Source organism: Cebus imitator, unplaced genomic scaffold (genome assembly GCF_001604975.1).
Source record: "Cebus imitator isolate Cc_AM_T3 unplaced genomic scaffold, Cebus_imitator-1.0 Scaffold265, whole genome shotgun sequence".
In the NCBI taxonomy this organism is placed as follows: domain Eukaryota; kingdom Metazoa; phylum Chordata; class Mammalia; order Primates; family Cebidae; genus Cebus; species Cebus imitator.
Genome location: NW_016107580.1, coordinates 1,112,067 through 1,130,507, shown reverse-complemented (window position 1 = coordinate 1,130,507; position 18,441 = coordinate 1,112,067). Strand labels below are relative to the sequence as shown.

The 18,441-nt window shown below is 39.4% G+C and overlaps 1 protein-coding gene across 1 annotated transcript in view; it reads left to right on the top strand.

The window, feature by feature from the left end:
* The window catches only part of SWAP70 (switching B cell complex subunit SWAP70), a 90,243-nt gene that overhangs the window by 61,627 nt on the left and 10,175 nt on the right, over positions 1-18,441 (top strand). The window contains exons 5-9 of the mRNA XM_017500302.2: positions 2,663-2,876; positions 4,015-4,123; positions 7,852-8,033; positions 14,568-14,675; positions 16,795-16,961. Of these exons, the coding sequence (XP_017355791.1) occupies positions 2,663-2,876; positions 4,015-4,123; positions 7,852-8,033; positions 14,568-14,675; positions 16,795-16,961 (780 nt within the window). The remainder of the gene's footprint in view (positions 1-2,662; positions 2,877-4,014; positions 4,124-7,851; positions 8,034-14,567; positions 14,676-16,794; positions 16,962-18,441) is intronic.

Below are 18,441 nucleotides of genomic sequence, written 5' to 3'. Positions count from 1 at the left end.
AATTATGTGTTTTTATAAGAGATATTGGTTCATAGTTTTATTTTCTTACACTGATTTTGTTTTTTTGTTTTTTGAGACAGTCTTGTTCTCTTGCCCAGGCTGGAATATAGTGATATGATCTTGGCTTACTGCAACCTCCGTCTCCTGGGTCCAAGGGATTCTCGTGTTTCAGCCACCCAAGTAGCTGGGATTACAGGCGTGCACCACCATACACAGCTACATTTTGTATTTTTAGTAGACATGGGATTTTACCATGTTGGCCAGGCTGGTCTTGAATGCCTGACCTCAAGTGATCCACCCACCTCAGCCTCCCAAAGTGCTGGGATTACAGGTGTGAGCCTCTATGCCTGGCCTGATTTTGAATAGGAATAAAATTTCTTATGTTTCCAGTCTTAGGCTTTCACTTAAAAAAAATTACTGGTGCAATTTTAAAGTGTAGTTAAGCATTAGAAAGGTGCTATTTGAAATAACTGTTTAGATAATCACATTTCCAAATTTTTTTTTTTCTTTTTTGAAATGGAGTCTCACTCTGTCACCAGACTGGAGTGCAGTGGTGCGATCTCAGCTCACTGCAACCTTTGTCTCTCAGGTTCAAGAGATTTCTCCTGCTTTAGCCTCCCGAGTAGCTGGACTACAAGCATGCGCCATCATGCCCAGCTAAGTTTTATATTTTTAGTAGAGACGGGGTTTCACCATGTTGGCCAGGATGGTCTCGATCTCTTGACCTCGTGATCCATCCGCCTCAGCCTCCCAAAGTGATGGAATTACAGGTGTGAGCCACGGTGCCCAGCCCATTTCCAAAATATTTTTAAAGTATCTTTCTGTCATGTGCACATTCATAACTGTTGATCCAGAAATATCTCCATGGCATAATGTTGAGTGAAAAAAAAACATATTGCTGAACAGGAGATATCTTGTAATCCCCTTTAGGTAATGTGTTGTGTGTGTATAGAGCTGTCAGGAAGGTGCTTGTCAAAATGTTTACAGTAATCAACTCTGGATTGTGGGATTTTGGTGAATTTTTTTCTTCTTTATCCTTTCTGTATTATTGGACTTTCTACATGATTTTATATTATTTTTATAAAATCAGAAAAATACCCCTACTTGTGGGAAAAAAATGGCTTTATGTAGCAAAGTTGCTTTTGTTTTAGACTGTCATCTTTTTCCCAGCATCCAGCATAGCATATGAAGCTCGATGCTTATTAAATAGAATTTATATTTTTTGGTGACTCTTTGAAATTTCTTACGTTATTATATTGAATAATGACTCTGATTTGGGATTTCCTTACTTTGATTCTTTCTTTGTTTCATAGGTAATAGTGTTGTCTTTGTTCTTTTTTCTCCTAATGGAGCACATCATAAACGTTGAGGCTGAATTTGTATAGATTTTTGGTGCTACAAAGAGTTACAAGACATGGTCTTTATCTGAAGTGGAATTCTCAGCCTCTTAGGATGGCAGGATATGACTATAGTAGAATTGCAGTATGAGATAGCTTTTGCTTGAGTGTCCAAAGATTAGGAAACTAAATATGTAATATGATTAGAACTTAGTATAATAACCATATGAAACTTATAATCAAGTTAATATTATATATATTTAATGATATATATAATCTATCATGTGCTATCAGCATCTGTAGATTTAATACTAAAAATATCAGGTATTCTCAAACAAGCCTGAAGGGCTTTGGCCTATAGTAATGTATAATTTTACTTAAGTAAAAATTTGAGACACACCTTTGAGGCCGGTCTGTTGGAAGGAAGTACAGAGCTAGTGAGTGTGAGCTTAGAAGCCAGTATTCCTTAAAAAAAAAAAAAAAAAAAAAAAAAGCAGAAGCCAGTATTCTAGTATTTTCCTGCTGGTCTAGAGCACAGTTCCTTCTTCACAATACTGAGAGGTCAGGCAGAAAGGCAGGTTGGTACCAGAGGTGGAAGTCCTTGACTATTTGCTTGAGAAGATATATGTGGCCAAGCTTTAGCATTTTCATTGATTGAGTGAGATTTTACTTACCTTAGTCATTTAGCATTTTCATTGATTGAGGTTTTACTTATTGTTTAAAATTTATTTTTGTAGAGATGAGGTCTCACTATGTTGCCCAGGCTGATCTTGAACTCCTGGCCTCAAGAGATCCTCCTGCCTTGGCCTCCCAAAGTGCTGGGATTATAGGTGTCAGCCACTACATCTGGCTTGATTGAGGTTTTAATTTACAGAAAATCATTGTTAGGTGTTTATTCTTTCTTTTTAAGTGGAATAGACCAGTATAATGAACTCCCACATACCCATCAACAGCTCCAGTAACTGCCAACATGTGGAAAAAAATCCTACCCCACCTACTTTTATCTCTCCTGTGTTTTGAAGCAAATTTCAGGTATTTTATTTTGTTTATAAAAATTTCAGTAGGTATCTCTAAAAGATAATGATTTTAAAAAAAATCTCAAATGCTGCTTAACATGGGAGGGGTTCTAAGTCTATTATCTGCATATCACTTTGGGAAGGGGTTGTCTCTGAAGTGTCTGAAATTATATGCAAATTTTTGACTGTATATGCTTGCATGAGTGGATGTAATGCCCCTGGCCTTCATAGATTCTCAGAGGATCCAAGAACAATTGGTGTTTACATATTCAGGGTTGTATTATCAAATAATGGAGTAGGCATGTATATCAAGGAAGAGATGTCAGCTCTTACAAATAAAAGGACAAGAATTTATATCGCATTTAATCTTTCACAGGGTTACATGATGAAAAAGGGCCACAGACGGAAAAACTGGACTGAACGATGGTTTGTACTAAAACCCAACATAATTTCTTACTATGTGAGTGAGGATCTGAATGATAAGAAAGGAGACATTCTCTTGGATGAAAATTGCTGTGTAGAGGTGAGCCTACTGTTACTTCTTTGCATGATTACCCTATGCTGCCCCCTGCTGCTGAAGTAGCTTCTCACCTTCTTCCACCTAGACTCTAGAGCCTTAAAATAATCCCCAAATTTACATTTCCAAAATAATATAGGCATATAGTTGCAATGGTTTCTGAACCAAAAATTAGAGATAGCTGACAAAATTTTTTTCTTATGTGAATTTATTTTCAATCTTATGAACAAAGTATAAGGATTAAATCATTTATTGGAACATTGAAGGAATCAATCTGTTGAATAAAAGGTAGTAATAAAACAGATAATAAAGTAAAAAGAAAAGTTCAGTAAGACAATATTTGGAATCATGAATATGCCAGAAAATCTGGGACATTTTGAGTGCAAGAAATTTAGGAAGATACAAGCATTGTCTTTGAATACTTTGGGTGACTTTCAGGACACTTTATTCATAGGTACTAATTCTTTAAAGAAGTGAAATTCTCAAGAACATAAATTTTTGAGTTTTATTTCTGTATGAATTGTCCCCATGTCTGTATGTGTTGAAGAATATTTGAATACCTGAAATCTCACGCATAAACTACAATGTATTTTAATGAATAATAATGTCTTGAGATGTCTAATGCCCATGAAGGGGTCTTCTTAGATTTAACTAAACATGGAGATTCACAAGGCCTCCAAAGGCCAGTTTACTCATAAAGATATAGGACAGAAACCACAGGTTGCCAGCCATTACATTCCAAGTGCAAGGAGAGAAAGCCACATTAAGCAGATGTAGGAATCACCCTGGCTTAGCGCTTCATATTCTTTAGGAGTTAATACCTTTTGTAACATCATCACAGATGTACTTTCCAGGATTCCTGCAAGGGAAGTGCTCAGGATAAGAGTTGCTATGCTCAGGAAATCCCAATGCATGGCATTCTATCTGTTGTTTATAGTTTTCACAGTCTAAATGTAGTATCCCAATCAGGGGTTGTCGTTACCATAAGTAATGTTCTTAGGGAACAGCATTAGTAAATCAGTAATATGCATTTATAGGTATTTTTCATTGACATTAAGTTTCAGCTGATTTTTACAAATAATTAAGATTGAATTTCATTTAAATACTTAAAATTTTGAAGAACTAATTTTGCTTCCTGTTTTAGTCTTTGCCTGACAAAGATGGAAAGAAATGCCTTTTTCTCGTAAAATGTTTTGATAAGACTTTTGAAATCAGTGCTTCAGATAAGAAGAAGAAACAGGAGTGGATTCAAGGTAAGGTGATTTTGATTATTTGCCATGACAACTTGAGAGCTCTGACTTTCTAGTTTTGAATCTCAGGAAGGATGCTAAGACATTATTTCCTCATTGTTTATAGTTATTTCTGCATGTGATATAATAGCTGAGAGAAAAATTATGATGAGCTCTCAAAGTTTTCATTAGCTTTATTTGCATAATGAACTGTGGGTAAATTACAAATGGGAGATTTACTTTTTAAATAAATTTTGGAGTTGCAAGTATAGCTTTGCTACAGTGATATATTGTGTAGTGGTGAAATCTGGGTTTTTAGCATAACCATCACTCATAGTAGCTGTTACGTAATTTCTCATCTCTTGCCAGTCTCCTGCCTTCCCACATTTCTGAGTCTCCAATGTCTGTTAGTCCATACTCTATGTTCGTATGTATACATATTTTAGTTTTCACTTTATAAGTAAGAACATGTAGTATTTGATGTTCTGTTTATGGGTTATTTCAAGAAATACTTCAAGATAATAGCCTCCAATTCTACCCATATTACTGCAAAAGACATTATTTCATTCTTTTTTTATGGCTGAGTAGTATTCCAAGGTATATGTGTGTATGCGCACACTACAGTTGTTGGTGGACACTTAGGTTGATTTCATATCTTAGAGATTTTAGGTTTTACTTACTCTTATTATTTAAAGAGTATAGAATTTCCCCTTTTAAGGACTGTGAAGAATTTTACAGTGGCCATCTTGAGCCTGAGATAATATGTAAAAGAAAAGAGGAGTTATGTAATAGTTTTTGAATACTTCAAGGGATTTTCAAGATCCATTACTTTTACAAGAAATCACTAGTTTTGGGTAACTCAAGAACACAAACTTTTGAATTAATAACCTTTTAAAAAATAATTTCAACTTTTATTTTAGATTCAGGGGTACATGTGCAGGTTTGTTACATGGGTATATTGTGTAATGCGGAAGTTTGGGGTACGACTGAATCTATCACCCAGGAAGTGAGCATTGTACCTAATAGTTAAGAGTTTACAAACCTCTTCCCCCTACCTTGCATCCCAGCCCCTAGTGCCTGTTGTTGCCACTTTTATGTCCATGAGTACCCAGTGTTTAGCTCCCACTGACTAGTGAGAACATTCATTATTTGGTTTTCTGTTCTGTGTTAATTTCCTTAGGATAATGGCCTCTAGCTGCATCCATGTTGTTGCAAAAGACAAGATTTTGTTCTTTTTTTATGGCTCTGTAGTGAATGAATAACTTTTAAGTGTTCTATTGTTGGGTACCAGCCCCAACCCTGTATATAGGTGCTCTTAGTCCTGGTGGTGACAAGGGATTTAGAAAAGGAAATAAAGACAGATGCACAAGAGTAGAATTTACAGCATGGGTTCAGGGGACCAGCGCAAGTGAGGGAAACCGTTGGCCCCGAGCCCTGGGCTCCAAACGCTTTTATTATTTGCATAATCTCTTTGATCTTATGGGTGTGGAAGGGGAGGATGAAGGGGTAGGTAAGATGTTAGGGGGAGGGCGCTTGAGATCCTTCTAAGACATGCTAAACTAGTACTCCGAGTTTTTCAGGGTACAGCTGCATCAGAAGTATAGCAGATGAGGAGCCCAGTGCATCAAGGGGCTTTTATCTCCCGAGCCTTGAGAACATAGAGCAATTAAAATCAGTCCATATTCGGAGAACCTAGGCAGAGCCTGAGGCGTTCCATGATCTCCACCATGTAAGGCTTTTCTCCTCCTTGCCAGCTCCTATCTGCAAAGACCCTCCTGGATCTTGTGAGCAAAGGTCGCCTCCCTTTCTAAGAGATCTTTGCATAAGCCCTGTTTATGAGACCCTCATAAAGTCTCCATCTTGAGAAGGCATTCGTGGGACCAGAGCAGTATAACCTGCTCTGCAACCATCCCGAGGTGTTCCCCAGTGTTACTGCACTCTCGATGGTCTTTACCTTAGGCCTCCTGTTGCCACTTGATTTCTGATTAACTGCACCAATAATATATTTTAGTTTGGTGTATAGACTTCAATATACTCTGAGCCAAGCAAGCTTATAATTATTTAGTTAGAATTAACGTAGGTCTCCCCCTGGCCATCTTGACCCGCATTCCATTATTCCAAAATTAGTAAAGAATGAAACAATACAAGAAGGCTTTTTTTTTTTTTTTAAATCCTGAAAGGAGATTCTGAATATTCTTAGACATAGATAAAATTGTTATGTTGGAGAATGTAGTCATTTTTGATGTGGTTTAAGAGTTGGAGGTGGTCGGGCACGGTGGCTCATGGCTGTAATCCCAGCACTTTGGGAGGCCGAGGCTGGCAGATCACGAGGTCAGGAGATTGAGACCATCCTGCCCAACATGGTGAAACCCTGTCTCTACTAAAAATACAAAAAATTAGCTGAGCATAGTGGCATGTACCTGTAGTCTCAGCTACTCAAGAGGCTGAGGCAGGAGAATCGCTTGAACTCAGGAGGCGGAGATTGTAGTGAGCCGAGATTACGCCACTGCACTGCAGCCTGGTGACAGAACAAGACTCTGTCTCAAAAAAAAGGAGTTCGAGGCAAATGCACCTTATTTGAATGCTCTTTCCTGTGTCTCTTGGATTGAGTTATAAATTCTGTAATTGCTTTTCTCTTACGTGGAGTGGGGATAATAATAGTACCTACTTCCCAGGGTTGTGGTGACTGTTAGAAAATAGATAATGACAGATATACTCACACGTTTTCAAAATGACGTAGATTGCAAACAATCTAGCTGTCTCTTAATTAGGAAATGGTTGAATAAATTATGGTTTAGCTGCATAATGGTGTACCATGCAGTACTCTATGTATAGTACTTTAGGTATTGATACTGAGAACTCTGAGACAGATTAAATGAAAAAAGCTGAGGGTCAGAAGGGCGTGTTGTGCCATCATTTGTGTTAAAAGAAGGTGGAAGACATATATGCATATTTATTTGCATAGGCTTATAATATTTCAGGAGAGATGCACAAGAAACTACTAGCTTGAGTTGCTAGTGGGGAGGGGAATCCAGTACTTGAGAGATAGCAGTAGGAGGGAGACTTTTCCTGTGTGTCTTCTGAATTTGAACAATGTGAGTGAAAGCATTAGCTATTCAAGAAATTACATTTAGTAACTAAAAATGTCAAAAGAAAAACCAGATTTTGTATAAAAGTTAGATAATGCATGTAAAGGATATATGTATTTTATTTTTAAAAGAAAAGACAGCTGCTGTTACCTGTTATCATCTCAGGAAGGGGTTGCATAAGGCATAGATGATAGACAACTAAACACGGTAGGTTGCAAATCAGATATCAGAAACTTGAATCTTGCCCTCACTGTGTCTTATTCTTGTTTGGCTTTTCGAGAAGTATAGAGAAGGGAGTTGAAAGTATTGTCATTGGTTCTTAAAAATGTGTGCAGTATTCCCAAATCAAGTGTTTCTGAGCACAGATCAGTTACATAATTCTGGTACTGGAAAGGACTTTATAGATCATCTCTCTCATTTTAGAGATGGGGAAGCTGATGCTGCACGAGGTTATTTCTTGAGGGGAGCTCTGAAAAAAAAAAAACAAAAAAACCAAGAGGTTATATGACTGCTCAGGGTCATACCAGTACATAGTGGCAAAATCAGAATCTACACTGGGCTTTCTGGCTCCCTGTCTCATTTTCTTCCCGCTGTGCCACTTGCATAGTAGGCTTACAAAGAATAAATAATATTTCCCATTTTTTTCTCATATACCTTTTGCAGCCATTCATTCTACTATTCATCTGTTGAAGCTGGGCAGCCCTCCACCACACAAAGAAGCTCGACAGCGTCGGAAAGAACTCCGGAAGAAGCAACTGGCTGAACAAGAGGAACTGGAGCGACAAATGAAGGAGCTCCAGGCCGCCAACGAAAGCAAGCAGCTGGAGTTGGAGGCCGTGCGGAAGGTGGGAATGGGCGCTGGGTTGGGAAAGCGCTCTTCATTCCCTTGCTTAGGGGCTTTGGTTCTACCAAGATGAATGTAGTGCCGTTTTAGGGAGATATTTGTGGTGAACTGTTCTCAGAAGTGTTACCAGACCATCAAGTGAGTTTTCCTAGCCCTGGAACTATGCAAAAACATTTCATTGGCTAGGAAGGTATATTTATAGTAATAATGAGCACAGTTGAATTTTTTCAGAAGAAGGTGGGAAATTTCATTCCCTTGAGGATGTCAAGACTGTTTTTAGTGACCTGGGCAAGGGGTGTTGCTTTTTAGTTTTTCCTTAGCTCCCATCTTCACTCATAAGTACCTTGGAAGACCCTTACTTTAAAATTGTTAGTTTTACTTACTCTTTGGAGTTCAAGATACAGTCTGGGTCAGCTTTTCCTTCCACCTCAAGGCTAGGAGGTCAAGTACCATACGCTGTATGAGATAGTTGATGTTCATTGGGAACAGTTCCTTGGTGATGTCATGATCCCAAGGGTGGTAGTGAGTCCCCTGTATGTGGGTCTGGTCTTTATTTTAGACACTTTTGGGCTCCGTCTGTCTGCCTTGAATCACTGAGCACCTGCTAACCACTAGCCCAAGAACTCTTTCATGCACTTCTGTGCAAAAACTTTGTCCTGGGAAAGGGAGGTGGCTCATAATCTATGACCCCACATTCCTAGTGGGCCTCTCCCTTGGTTACCCATAGAAATGCCATATTGTGGGCTGAACTTCCTCTGAGTAGAGTAGACTCATGAAGATTTTTAAGAATACTTTTATAATCTTAGAAGCCACGTAAGCATATATATACTCTTAGAAACAGTTATTACTATCATGCACTTATTTTCTAAAAGCAGCTCCTCATTTCTTACTGCCCTCCCCCGACCCCCAAACACTCTTGCATCTTACCTCTTTCTGCTGCAATATATTTTCTGTAAAAATTCCCTTTAAAGGTTATGCTGAGCACCTGCCATATATGATTACCCCTGCTTCCTTCCACTGTGCATACATCAAAAGTGGGTGTTGTGAGGTCATGGCGGGAAGCCAGGGCTTGGTGTCCTTTTTTATAATTTTAAAATTATAAAATAGCTCATACCTGCAGAGAAGAATATGAAATACATACATATATATATATATATATATATATATATATATATATATATATATATATATATATATATATATATATATATACACACACACACACACACACACAAACAATCATACAGTGAATACCCATGAAACTACTTCCTGGGTTAAGACAGATTATTGCCAATACAGGTTGAGTATCCCTTATCCAGATTTGGGATTTTTTTGGATTTTGGAATGTCTACATTATATACTGTAATTACCAACTGAGATCCTCTTGCCTCAGCCTCCCAAATCCAAAAATCTGAAATTTGAAATGCTTCAATGAGCATTTCCTTTGAGCATTATGTCAGAGCTCAAAAAGTTTCAGATTTTGGAGCATTTCATATTCATTTTGTATTTTTTATTCAGATCATTCCCTCATCCCTAACCTCTGGAAATCACTGATCAATTCTCTGTTCTTGTATTTTTGCCTTTTCCAAATTGTCATATAAATGAAATCATACAGAATGTACATTTTAAGAGTGGACTGGATTATTTAACTTAGCATTGTACATTTGAGATTCATCTATCAATGCCCTTTTGAACTTTTTTTTTGTTTTTTGAGATGGAGTCTTGCTCTTGTTGCCCAGGCCGGAGTACGGTGGCGCAATCTTGGCTCACCACAACTTCCACCTCCCGGGTTCAAGTAATTCTCTTGCATCAGTCTCTCAAGTAGCTGGCATTACAGGCATGTGCCACCATGCCCGGCTAATTTTGTGTTTTTAGTAGAGATGGGGTTTCTCCAAGTTGGTCAGGCTGGTCTCAAACTCCCAACCTCAGGTGATCCACCTGCCTGGGCCTCCCAAAGTGCTGGGAAAACAGGTGTGAGCCACCCGTGCCCAGCCACCCTTTTAAACTTTTAAACTCTGCCTCCCAGGAGCATGTTAGTGTCTGCTCTGAGTAATGTGAAGAAGGCATGCCTGGTGTTAGCAAGCTGTAGACCTATGTAGACAGCTTTCCCACTAACTAGGTTTATAGAATTATTTAAATGACCGATTTAAGATTCTTGGATAAGTGCTGAAAAATTCTTATACTTCTTAATAATCTTTGATTTTCTTGTCAGTAAACAAAATTCTCCGATTTTTTCATGGAGGCAGTGTTAGAAAAACATAGCTTAGATGAATATTTAACTAAATTTATTTATTTTGAGACAGGGTCTTGCTCTGTTGTTCAGGCTGAAGTGCAGTGGCTCAATGACTGCTCATTCCCCGGCTCAAGAGATCTTGCCTCAGCCTCCCAAGTAGCTGGGACTACAGGTGCACATCACCATACCTGGCTAATTTTTTGTATTTTTTATAGAGATGGGGTTTTGCCATGTTGCCCAGGCTGGTCTCGAACTCCTGGGCTCAAGTGATCAACCCACCTCAACCTCCCAAATTGCTGGGATTACAGGAATGAGGCACCATGCTCAGCTGAATCTTTTAATCATCTGGAATTAGGTTATATATCTGTGGGTTTCTTAAAATTTTACAGGCCTCATTTTAATTAGAAGAAGGAATAAGAAATCATGGTAGTTTTTATAAATTAATAGATTTATTTAAAGGGTTTCCTCAAATAATTTTTATTTCTACTTTTGTTTCTTTTAAAAAATATGATCATTTGGGTAGGTTCAAAAATATACAAATATAAAAAGGCAGCTGTGAAAGATTTTCTCCCCGTCTTACAGTTACGAATTTCTACCCCTTGCCAAGGTAAGGAAATACGAATATACATTCTTATTTTTTCTTATTTATTTCTTTATTTGAGACGGAGTCTCACTGTGTCGCCCAGACTGGAATGCAGTGGCTCAATCTCAGCTCACCGCAACCTTTGTCTTCTGGGTTCAAGTGATTCTCCTGCCTCAGCCTCCTGAGTAGCTGGGATTACAGGCGCACACCACCACACCCAGCTAATTTTTGTATTTTTTTTTTTTTTTTTGGTACAGACAGGGTTTCACCATGTTGGTCAGGCTGGTCTTGAGCTCCTGACCTTGTGATCCGCCTACCTCAGCCTCCCAAAATGCTGGGATTACAGGCGTGAGCCACCGCACCCGGCCATTCTTTTCCCATTTTTTAAACAAAAAAGTATATATCAGTGTTACTGTTCTGCCTCTAGTTTGTTTCACTTAATATATTTTTAAGATCTTTCTATATTAGTATAAAGAGAGTTTCTTCATTCTTTTTTATGGCTGTAGGGTATTCTTTTATACAGCTGTGTCATTATTTACTTAATCATACCGGGTTAGTGAACATTTGGGTTGTTTTAATTGGTAATGCTGTAGGGAATTATCTTGTACCTGTGTCATCGCATATGTGTTCATACATGTTCTGATGTCTCTGAGGAATGAATTCTCAGAGGTGGGAAAGCTGGGTCAAAGTGTGTACACCTGTAATTATGAAATCCAGGCTGATGGACCAGCCACCATCTTGAGTGTTGCTGTTTACCGGCCAGAAGAAAAAGTGTTCCAGAGTTTAGCCATGTAGTGCTCCATCCCAGAAATGTCACACTATACTTCTATTTATAATATTTTGGTCAGAACTAGTCAGAACTTTCTGATGAGAAGTTAGCTGTCAAGCTTGCAGGAGTTCCTTTGTGTGTGGTAAATCATTTTTCTTTTTTTTTTTTGCTTTAAGATTATTTTTTGGTCTTTGTCTCTTAACAGTTTTACTGTGGTGTATGTGGTTGTAGATCTCTTTGTGTTTATCCTATTTAGAGTATATTGAACTTAAATATGTATAGTGTTTTCCCTAAAGCTGAATAAGTTTTTAGCCATTATTTCTTTAAATATTTTTTCTACCTTTTTTTGGTATACATAATGGTGTCCCACATTTCTCTAAGGCTGTATTCGTTTTTCTTCTTCTTTGTCTCTAATTGCATAATTTCTATAGATCTATCTTCAATATATTTTTCTTGCAGCTCAAATATACTGCTGAGTCCCTGTAGTGAATTTTTCATTTCATTTATGGCACTTTTTACTTCAGAATTTCCATTTGATTCTTTCTGTAATTTATTATCTCTTTATTATTCTCTATTTGATGGGATGTTCTCATTCCTTTCATTACTTCTCTAAGTATGGTTCCTTTTAGTTATTTGAGCATACAGTATTTATAATAACTGCTTTGAAGTCTTCACGTGCTAAATCCACCATCTGTGTGTCTTCAAAGACAGTTTCTCTTGCCTGCTTTTTTACTGTATGTGAGCCATACTTTCCTCTTTCTTTGCATGTCTCATAATTTTTTATAGAAAACTAGACATTTTAGGGCCGGTACGGTGGCTCATACCTGGAATCCCAGCACTTTGGGAGGCCGAGGTGGGTGGATCATGAGGTCAGGAGTTTGAGACCAGCCTGGCCAATATGGTGAAACCTCATCTCTACTAAAAATACAAAAAATTAGCCAGGCGTGGTGGTGTGCACCTGTAGTCCCAGCTACTTAGGAGGCTGAGGCAGGAGAATTGCTTGAACCTGGGAGGCGGAGGTTGCAGTGAGCCAAGATCATGCCACTGCACTCCAGCCTGGGCGACAGAGTGAGACTCTGTCTCAAAAAAAAAAAAAGAAAACGAGACATTTTATATAATGTGCAGTAGCAACTCTGGATACTGATTCTACCTCTTTCCCCAGGGGCCTGTTATTGTTTGGTCCTTTATTTGTTTAGTGACCTAACTGGACTATTTCAGTGAAGTTTCTTTTCCTCACAGTGTGAAGCTCCTGACTGTTGCTCCTCAGAGGCACAGGCTTGGACAGGAACACAGTCATCCTGCGAAGACCCTGATTTTTGCAGGGCTCTCTTTGAGTGTCTTTCTGTGATCCCTTATTTAAGCTTTCCACCTCTGTTGGCATCACACCAACAGCTGTTAGAGTTCACTAATTTTGTTCTGTTGCTTTCCACAATGCCCTGGAATCTGAATTGCCTCACAGTCTGAGACTATTTAAATTCAGACCTGCATTTGGTCTTCAAAGTCAGTCTTTGAGACTTTTTCTTACTACATGAGACCTCTTCTTAGCTATGTCTTTCTCTGATTCTCTCTGTCAGACATTTGACTGGTCTGGCAAGAGCAGTGGCTCATGCCTGTTAATCCCAGCGCTTTGGGAGGACAGGGTGGGAGGATCACTTGAGGCCAGGAATTTGACACCAGCCTGGACAACATAGCAAGACCTCATATCAGTCAACCAACTAACCAACCAACCAACCAACCAACCAACAGCACTTAAAGCTGGTCTGTAGGTTAGTGTGTTGTTCTCATGAAGCTACTGGCCTCCTCTTAATTCCTTGCCATCAAAATTTCCATAGTTTTTTAGAGTGCCCTTAGGCTTGTACTGCCTTCCACTTTCAAAAAAAGTCGGCCCTTCTGGGGAGAACATCAGAGCTTGCTTTTATCCCTGGGCAAAACCTCTGTGCAGTGTTCTGGAGCTGGGGGTGGAGACAGTAGTTGGCTTCTCTTGGAATGATAATCCTGCTTTATGCGAATATCACTAGATGGAGGTGGTAGCCCTTGCCACTTGCCTCTCCTTATGTGGAACTTCTGCCCCACAAGTGACTGGGACAAGAGTGCTCAGACCCTGTATTCTCAGCCTGTCATACCTGGGGTCAAACTTCCTCCTTGTGAATGGGGGCTGGTGGAGAAAGGGAGCCCCAAACCTCTCAGCCACTCTTGGCTGGAATAGAGTTTCTGCAACATGCAGCTGGAGACAAAGAGAAATTCTGGCAGCGTGCCCCTGGCAGTGATATATCATAGCCCTTGACTGTGAGCTGAGGGGCGGGGAACCCTTGTTTTGGGTTCCATCTGCCAGGAGTAGAGCTTCCTTCTCACTGATACTGTGGGGGAGGGGGAGGAGTGCATCATATGCCACAGACCTTCACTGTTCTTACTGAGAGTTGGTAGATTTTCTTAGATAAATGTTCTCCATTTTAGAATGTCCTTAGAATAATTTCTAGAGACTTTTAAAGGTTTTGTTTTTTAACAATAGTTTTCACCAGTTATGGTTGTTTTGTTGGGGAAAGGGTCTGCGGATCTTCTCATGCCATCCTTCTAGAAATTGAGTTCTGGTAAAAGTTACAAGGAATAATGTTTAAGATGACAAAGCTGTACAGAAAGAGCTCAAGAAATAGCTCTCACATCTCATGAATGCAATTGCAAGTGAATTTTAATTCAACGACTATACTAAAACTTTCTTTGCAAAATGTTGTTCAGACTTATCAATTGTCTTTCATTTACCTACCTTATTTTGTATGTTGACTCAGCAGATTGTTGGACTGGAATTCAAATGGAGCTACAAGTTTTTATTCTATTATCTTTATTGATATTAAGAACATTTGGCTTTTCCCATGCTTAAGTGTGACTATCTTTCTCTCTAATGTACTTCGACTCTAACATCTGCTGTTCTGTGGATGGGTTTTTGATTGGCTAGAAACTGGAGGAAGCAGCATCTCGTGCAGCAGAAGAGGAAAAGAAACGCCTTCAGACCCAAGTGGAACTTCAGGCCAGGTTCAGCACAGAGCTGGAAAGAGAGAAGCTTGTGAGTATCATGTGGCTGGAGAAAGCAGCTACAGTAGATCAGCCTGGGTCAGTGGGAAGGAGAAAGGGCTGGAGGTTAGAGTGAAGCCATGTCATCGGCTTGGCTCTGTTACCGACTTGATTGAGCTGTAGGGGAAGTTGTGTGTTTGTTTATTCATTTGTTACCTGTTTATTGAGCACCTTCTATGTGCCAGGCACTGTGCCAAAGATGTACTGGTAAAAAATATAAACCTTATTTTCAAGACTCCTAAGTGGATATTTATGGAGCCAGGCATGGTGGACCATTCCTGTAATCCCAGCACTTTGGGAGGCCAAGGCCTGAGTATTGCTCGAGCCCAGGAGTTCAAGACTAGCCTGGGCAATATCTACAAAAAAAAAAAAGGAATTATCCAGGCCTGTTGGTTTATGCCTGTAGTTCCAGCTACTCAGGAGGCTGAGGTAGGAGGATTGCTTGAGCCAGTCCAGGAGTTCGAGGCTACAGTGAGCTGTGATTATGCTACTGCACTCCAGCCTGGGTGAGAGAGCAAGGCCCTCTCTCCAAAAAAAAAAAAAAAAAAAAGTAATGATGTGATAAATGCTTGGTTAGAGTGACTATATATTCTGGTTTGCCTGGGAAAGTCCCTGCCATTCTGATATAATTATTATAACATTCCTTTTCATTCTCCAAAGAGTTATGATTTGGAAAATAAATAGTTACGGAAAAAGCATAGGTTCCATGGCATTTCTCCTCTGTAGTAAGCAAGGATGGCAGGGATGAGATCCTGAAATTGTGAGAACATCTAGATTCTGATTTGTTGCTCTTGGCAGCTCTGATTCATCTTAGAGGTTCCCATGCCCAAGAGACCCAAGATACAGGTTGCTGGTAGTTCTGGTAAAAGTTACAAGGAATAATGTATAAGATGACAAAGCTGTATAGAAAGAGCTCAAGAAATAGCTCTCAAATCTCATGAATGCAATTGTAGGTGAATTTAATTCAATGACTATACTAAAACTTTCTTTGCAAAATGTTGTTCAGGCTTATTGATAGTCTTTCATTTACCTAATTTTGTATGTATGTGTTTCTTGGCAGCTCTGATTAATCATGTTGCTTGAGTTCCCCTAGGGCTGGAGGTGTCCCAGGGAGTGGAGGCAGCCAGGGAAGTGTGGGAAGAATCCCTGGGAGTTAGCTGGTTAGCTGGAACACAGGTCTTCTGACAATGAGTGATACTCTGTGGGAGAGTGCTGAGCCCAGTACCTAAATAGATGTATGTGACATTTCTTTTAGCCACTTTTTGTTACTTAGAGTTGAAAGAGTTGTGTTTGTGGTTTGAGAGAAAAGAGGAAGGTAGATGTCATGTAGAGAAACAGCCAGAAGTTTTGGTCTTGTTTCCTTTCTGGTCCTTCTTACTGAACACTGGCTTTCTCTTCTTTAAGTGCAGGATTATCACATGATCTCTCCTGACTCTTAGGAGGACAAAGCGAGCTAATGCAAGTGAAAATATTTTATCAACTGCAGAGACATAGGCTAATGTGTTTGTTATATTTAGGATGTTCTTGTTTTTTAATTTTTAAGTCAGGGATTCAAAACTGTAATCTAGAAGGGAAAAACCATTAACTTATAAGGACTAACTCAAATGCTTGAATTCCCCTGGCTGGAGATGCCCCAGGGAGTGGAGGCAGCCAGGGTAGTGCGGGAGGAATCCCATGCTGGCTGACCTTTTCTTCCACTTTAGTGTAACACTCCACTGCTCTGACTGGGAAAAGGTTCATTCCTTTTAGAGAAGACTCTATAGGTAAAAAAAATTGTGACTTTAAGACAGAAAGGTATTTAGAGATAAATTATACAGGGAAACATTTTTTTCTTGCCTTGAGTCTTAAAATGTGGAGTGGAAGGGATGGAAAATACAGCAGAGCAGAACATAATTTGGGTTATAATTTGTTCTTCCCAGACTTTTTCACTATTGGGATTGAGTGTGGTAACCTTGTTGCCTCCATCTTTAAGCTCAAGGATTGAAGGACAGAGTCCTGCCACCCTGAAAGGCTGAGGCTATAGCTGTGGGCAAATCCCTCAGGTGGAGGGGGAGGCTTTCCCTGAGAGAGATGTCAACCTGCATTTAAACATGACCATTTTATACCATCAGATCAGACAGCAGATGGAAGAACAGGTTGCCCAAAAGTCCTCTGAACTGGAACAGTATTTACAGCGAGTACGGGAGCTGGAAGACATGTACCTAAGGCTGCAAGAGGCTCTTGAGGATGAGAGACAGGCCCGGCAAGATGAAGAGACGGTGCGGAAGCTTCAGGCCAGGTGCCAGATTGGTTTGCAGACTTTGCCTTTATGTACTTTGCCTGGGCTAATACAGTTTCTTGGAATGACTAACACTCTGGTGGAGAGGGAGAAGTGTCTCAGCTCTGGCTGTGACTGAGCTCGAGTTGTCCAGATTAGAGAGACCATGGAGACTTTACTGGCTGGGGTGTTTCTTTTCATTCTGGGGCACTGGGAAACCCTTGCTTCTGAGGATAAATAAGGGCCTATTTTAGAGCAGTCTGGTAGGTATGTTTGATGGGGTACCCTTAGTCATATTCAAGAATATCCACAAACCCAGAATTAGCTCTGATGAGAGCTTGGGTTCTTTAATATGTTCCAGACCAGAGAGGGCTGTTGGTATGCAGGCAGGGGCCTGTTCAGGCCTAATTTGCAGTCAGGTTTTGGGGAATAAGGAGGAAATATGCAGTATTTGGTCATTCAGGATTGGTAACATTCCTTCAGTAATTGCTACTTGAAATCCTAATTTTAAAAGTATTTGAAACCTAGGTTTTTTTTTCCCTTAGAGCTTTTAACGTCAGGTTTACTATTTATGACAGTCATGTTCTCAGATGAAAATTATGAATTTTGGGCCTTCATAGCAGCAGGAAGGACAAAATAAAATGAAGACTCCCAAAGGGAAAAATTGAGCCTATTCTCTGTCAGTTTCTACATCTTAAGATGTCTGGGATGGGAGACAACACCAAAAAGTATTTACTACCCCTGTTTTGGGGAGCATTTATGAGATGAGCTGGGGTAGATTTTCCATGGCTGCCATTTTACATGTGGAGCAGCAAAAGATTAAAAATGTTTCTTTAATCTTTAGATAGGAAGAGAAAGAAGTCTTCTTTAGTTGTATATTTTGCCAAAAGTGGCTTGAAAAACAAATTGTTTTGGAAACTTAGATTTTAAATTTAACTTTTTTTTAAGGAAAAATCATTTTCTAAACAGAAAATTGGGCATGTAGCATATTGCATGGCATTTATAGGCCCCACAGGTACATATTCACTGCACCGTGGGGTTGACCAGGCTCTCAGAACTCCCTTCCAGTGACATTGGGTGGTGATTTTAGCAGACAATTCACTCTATGGGAATGTTTGAGTGTCGTATGACATCCAGAGTGACATTTTACATGACATTCAACATTTTTTGAGCCACCTCATAATTTGAGCTGTGTTGAGAGTTTATAGATCGTTCTTGTGCAGATAATTCACAGTGAGATAAGCTGTATGTTACCGCAGTTTTGTGGGAGGTTGATTATGACATAGCAGAGATTAGATCACAGAGGGAACCAGGTAACTCTAGAAATACTAGTCTTAGTTATTGAGTGTTTATAGAATGAGTGATATTTTGAATAATGGATAATTTTGGATAACAAGCCAATGGTTTTTTAACCAGTTATATATAAAAATCACCTTACAAAGCTTCTGAAAAATACACATGTAGGGCCTCACTCTAGATTTACTGACTCAAAATATATATG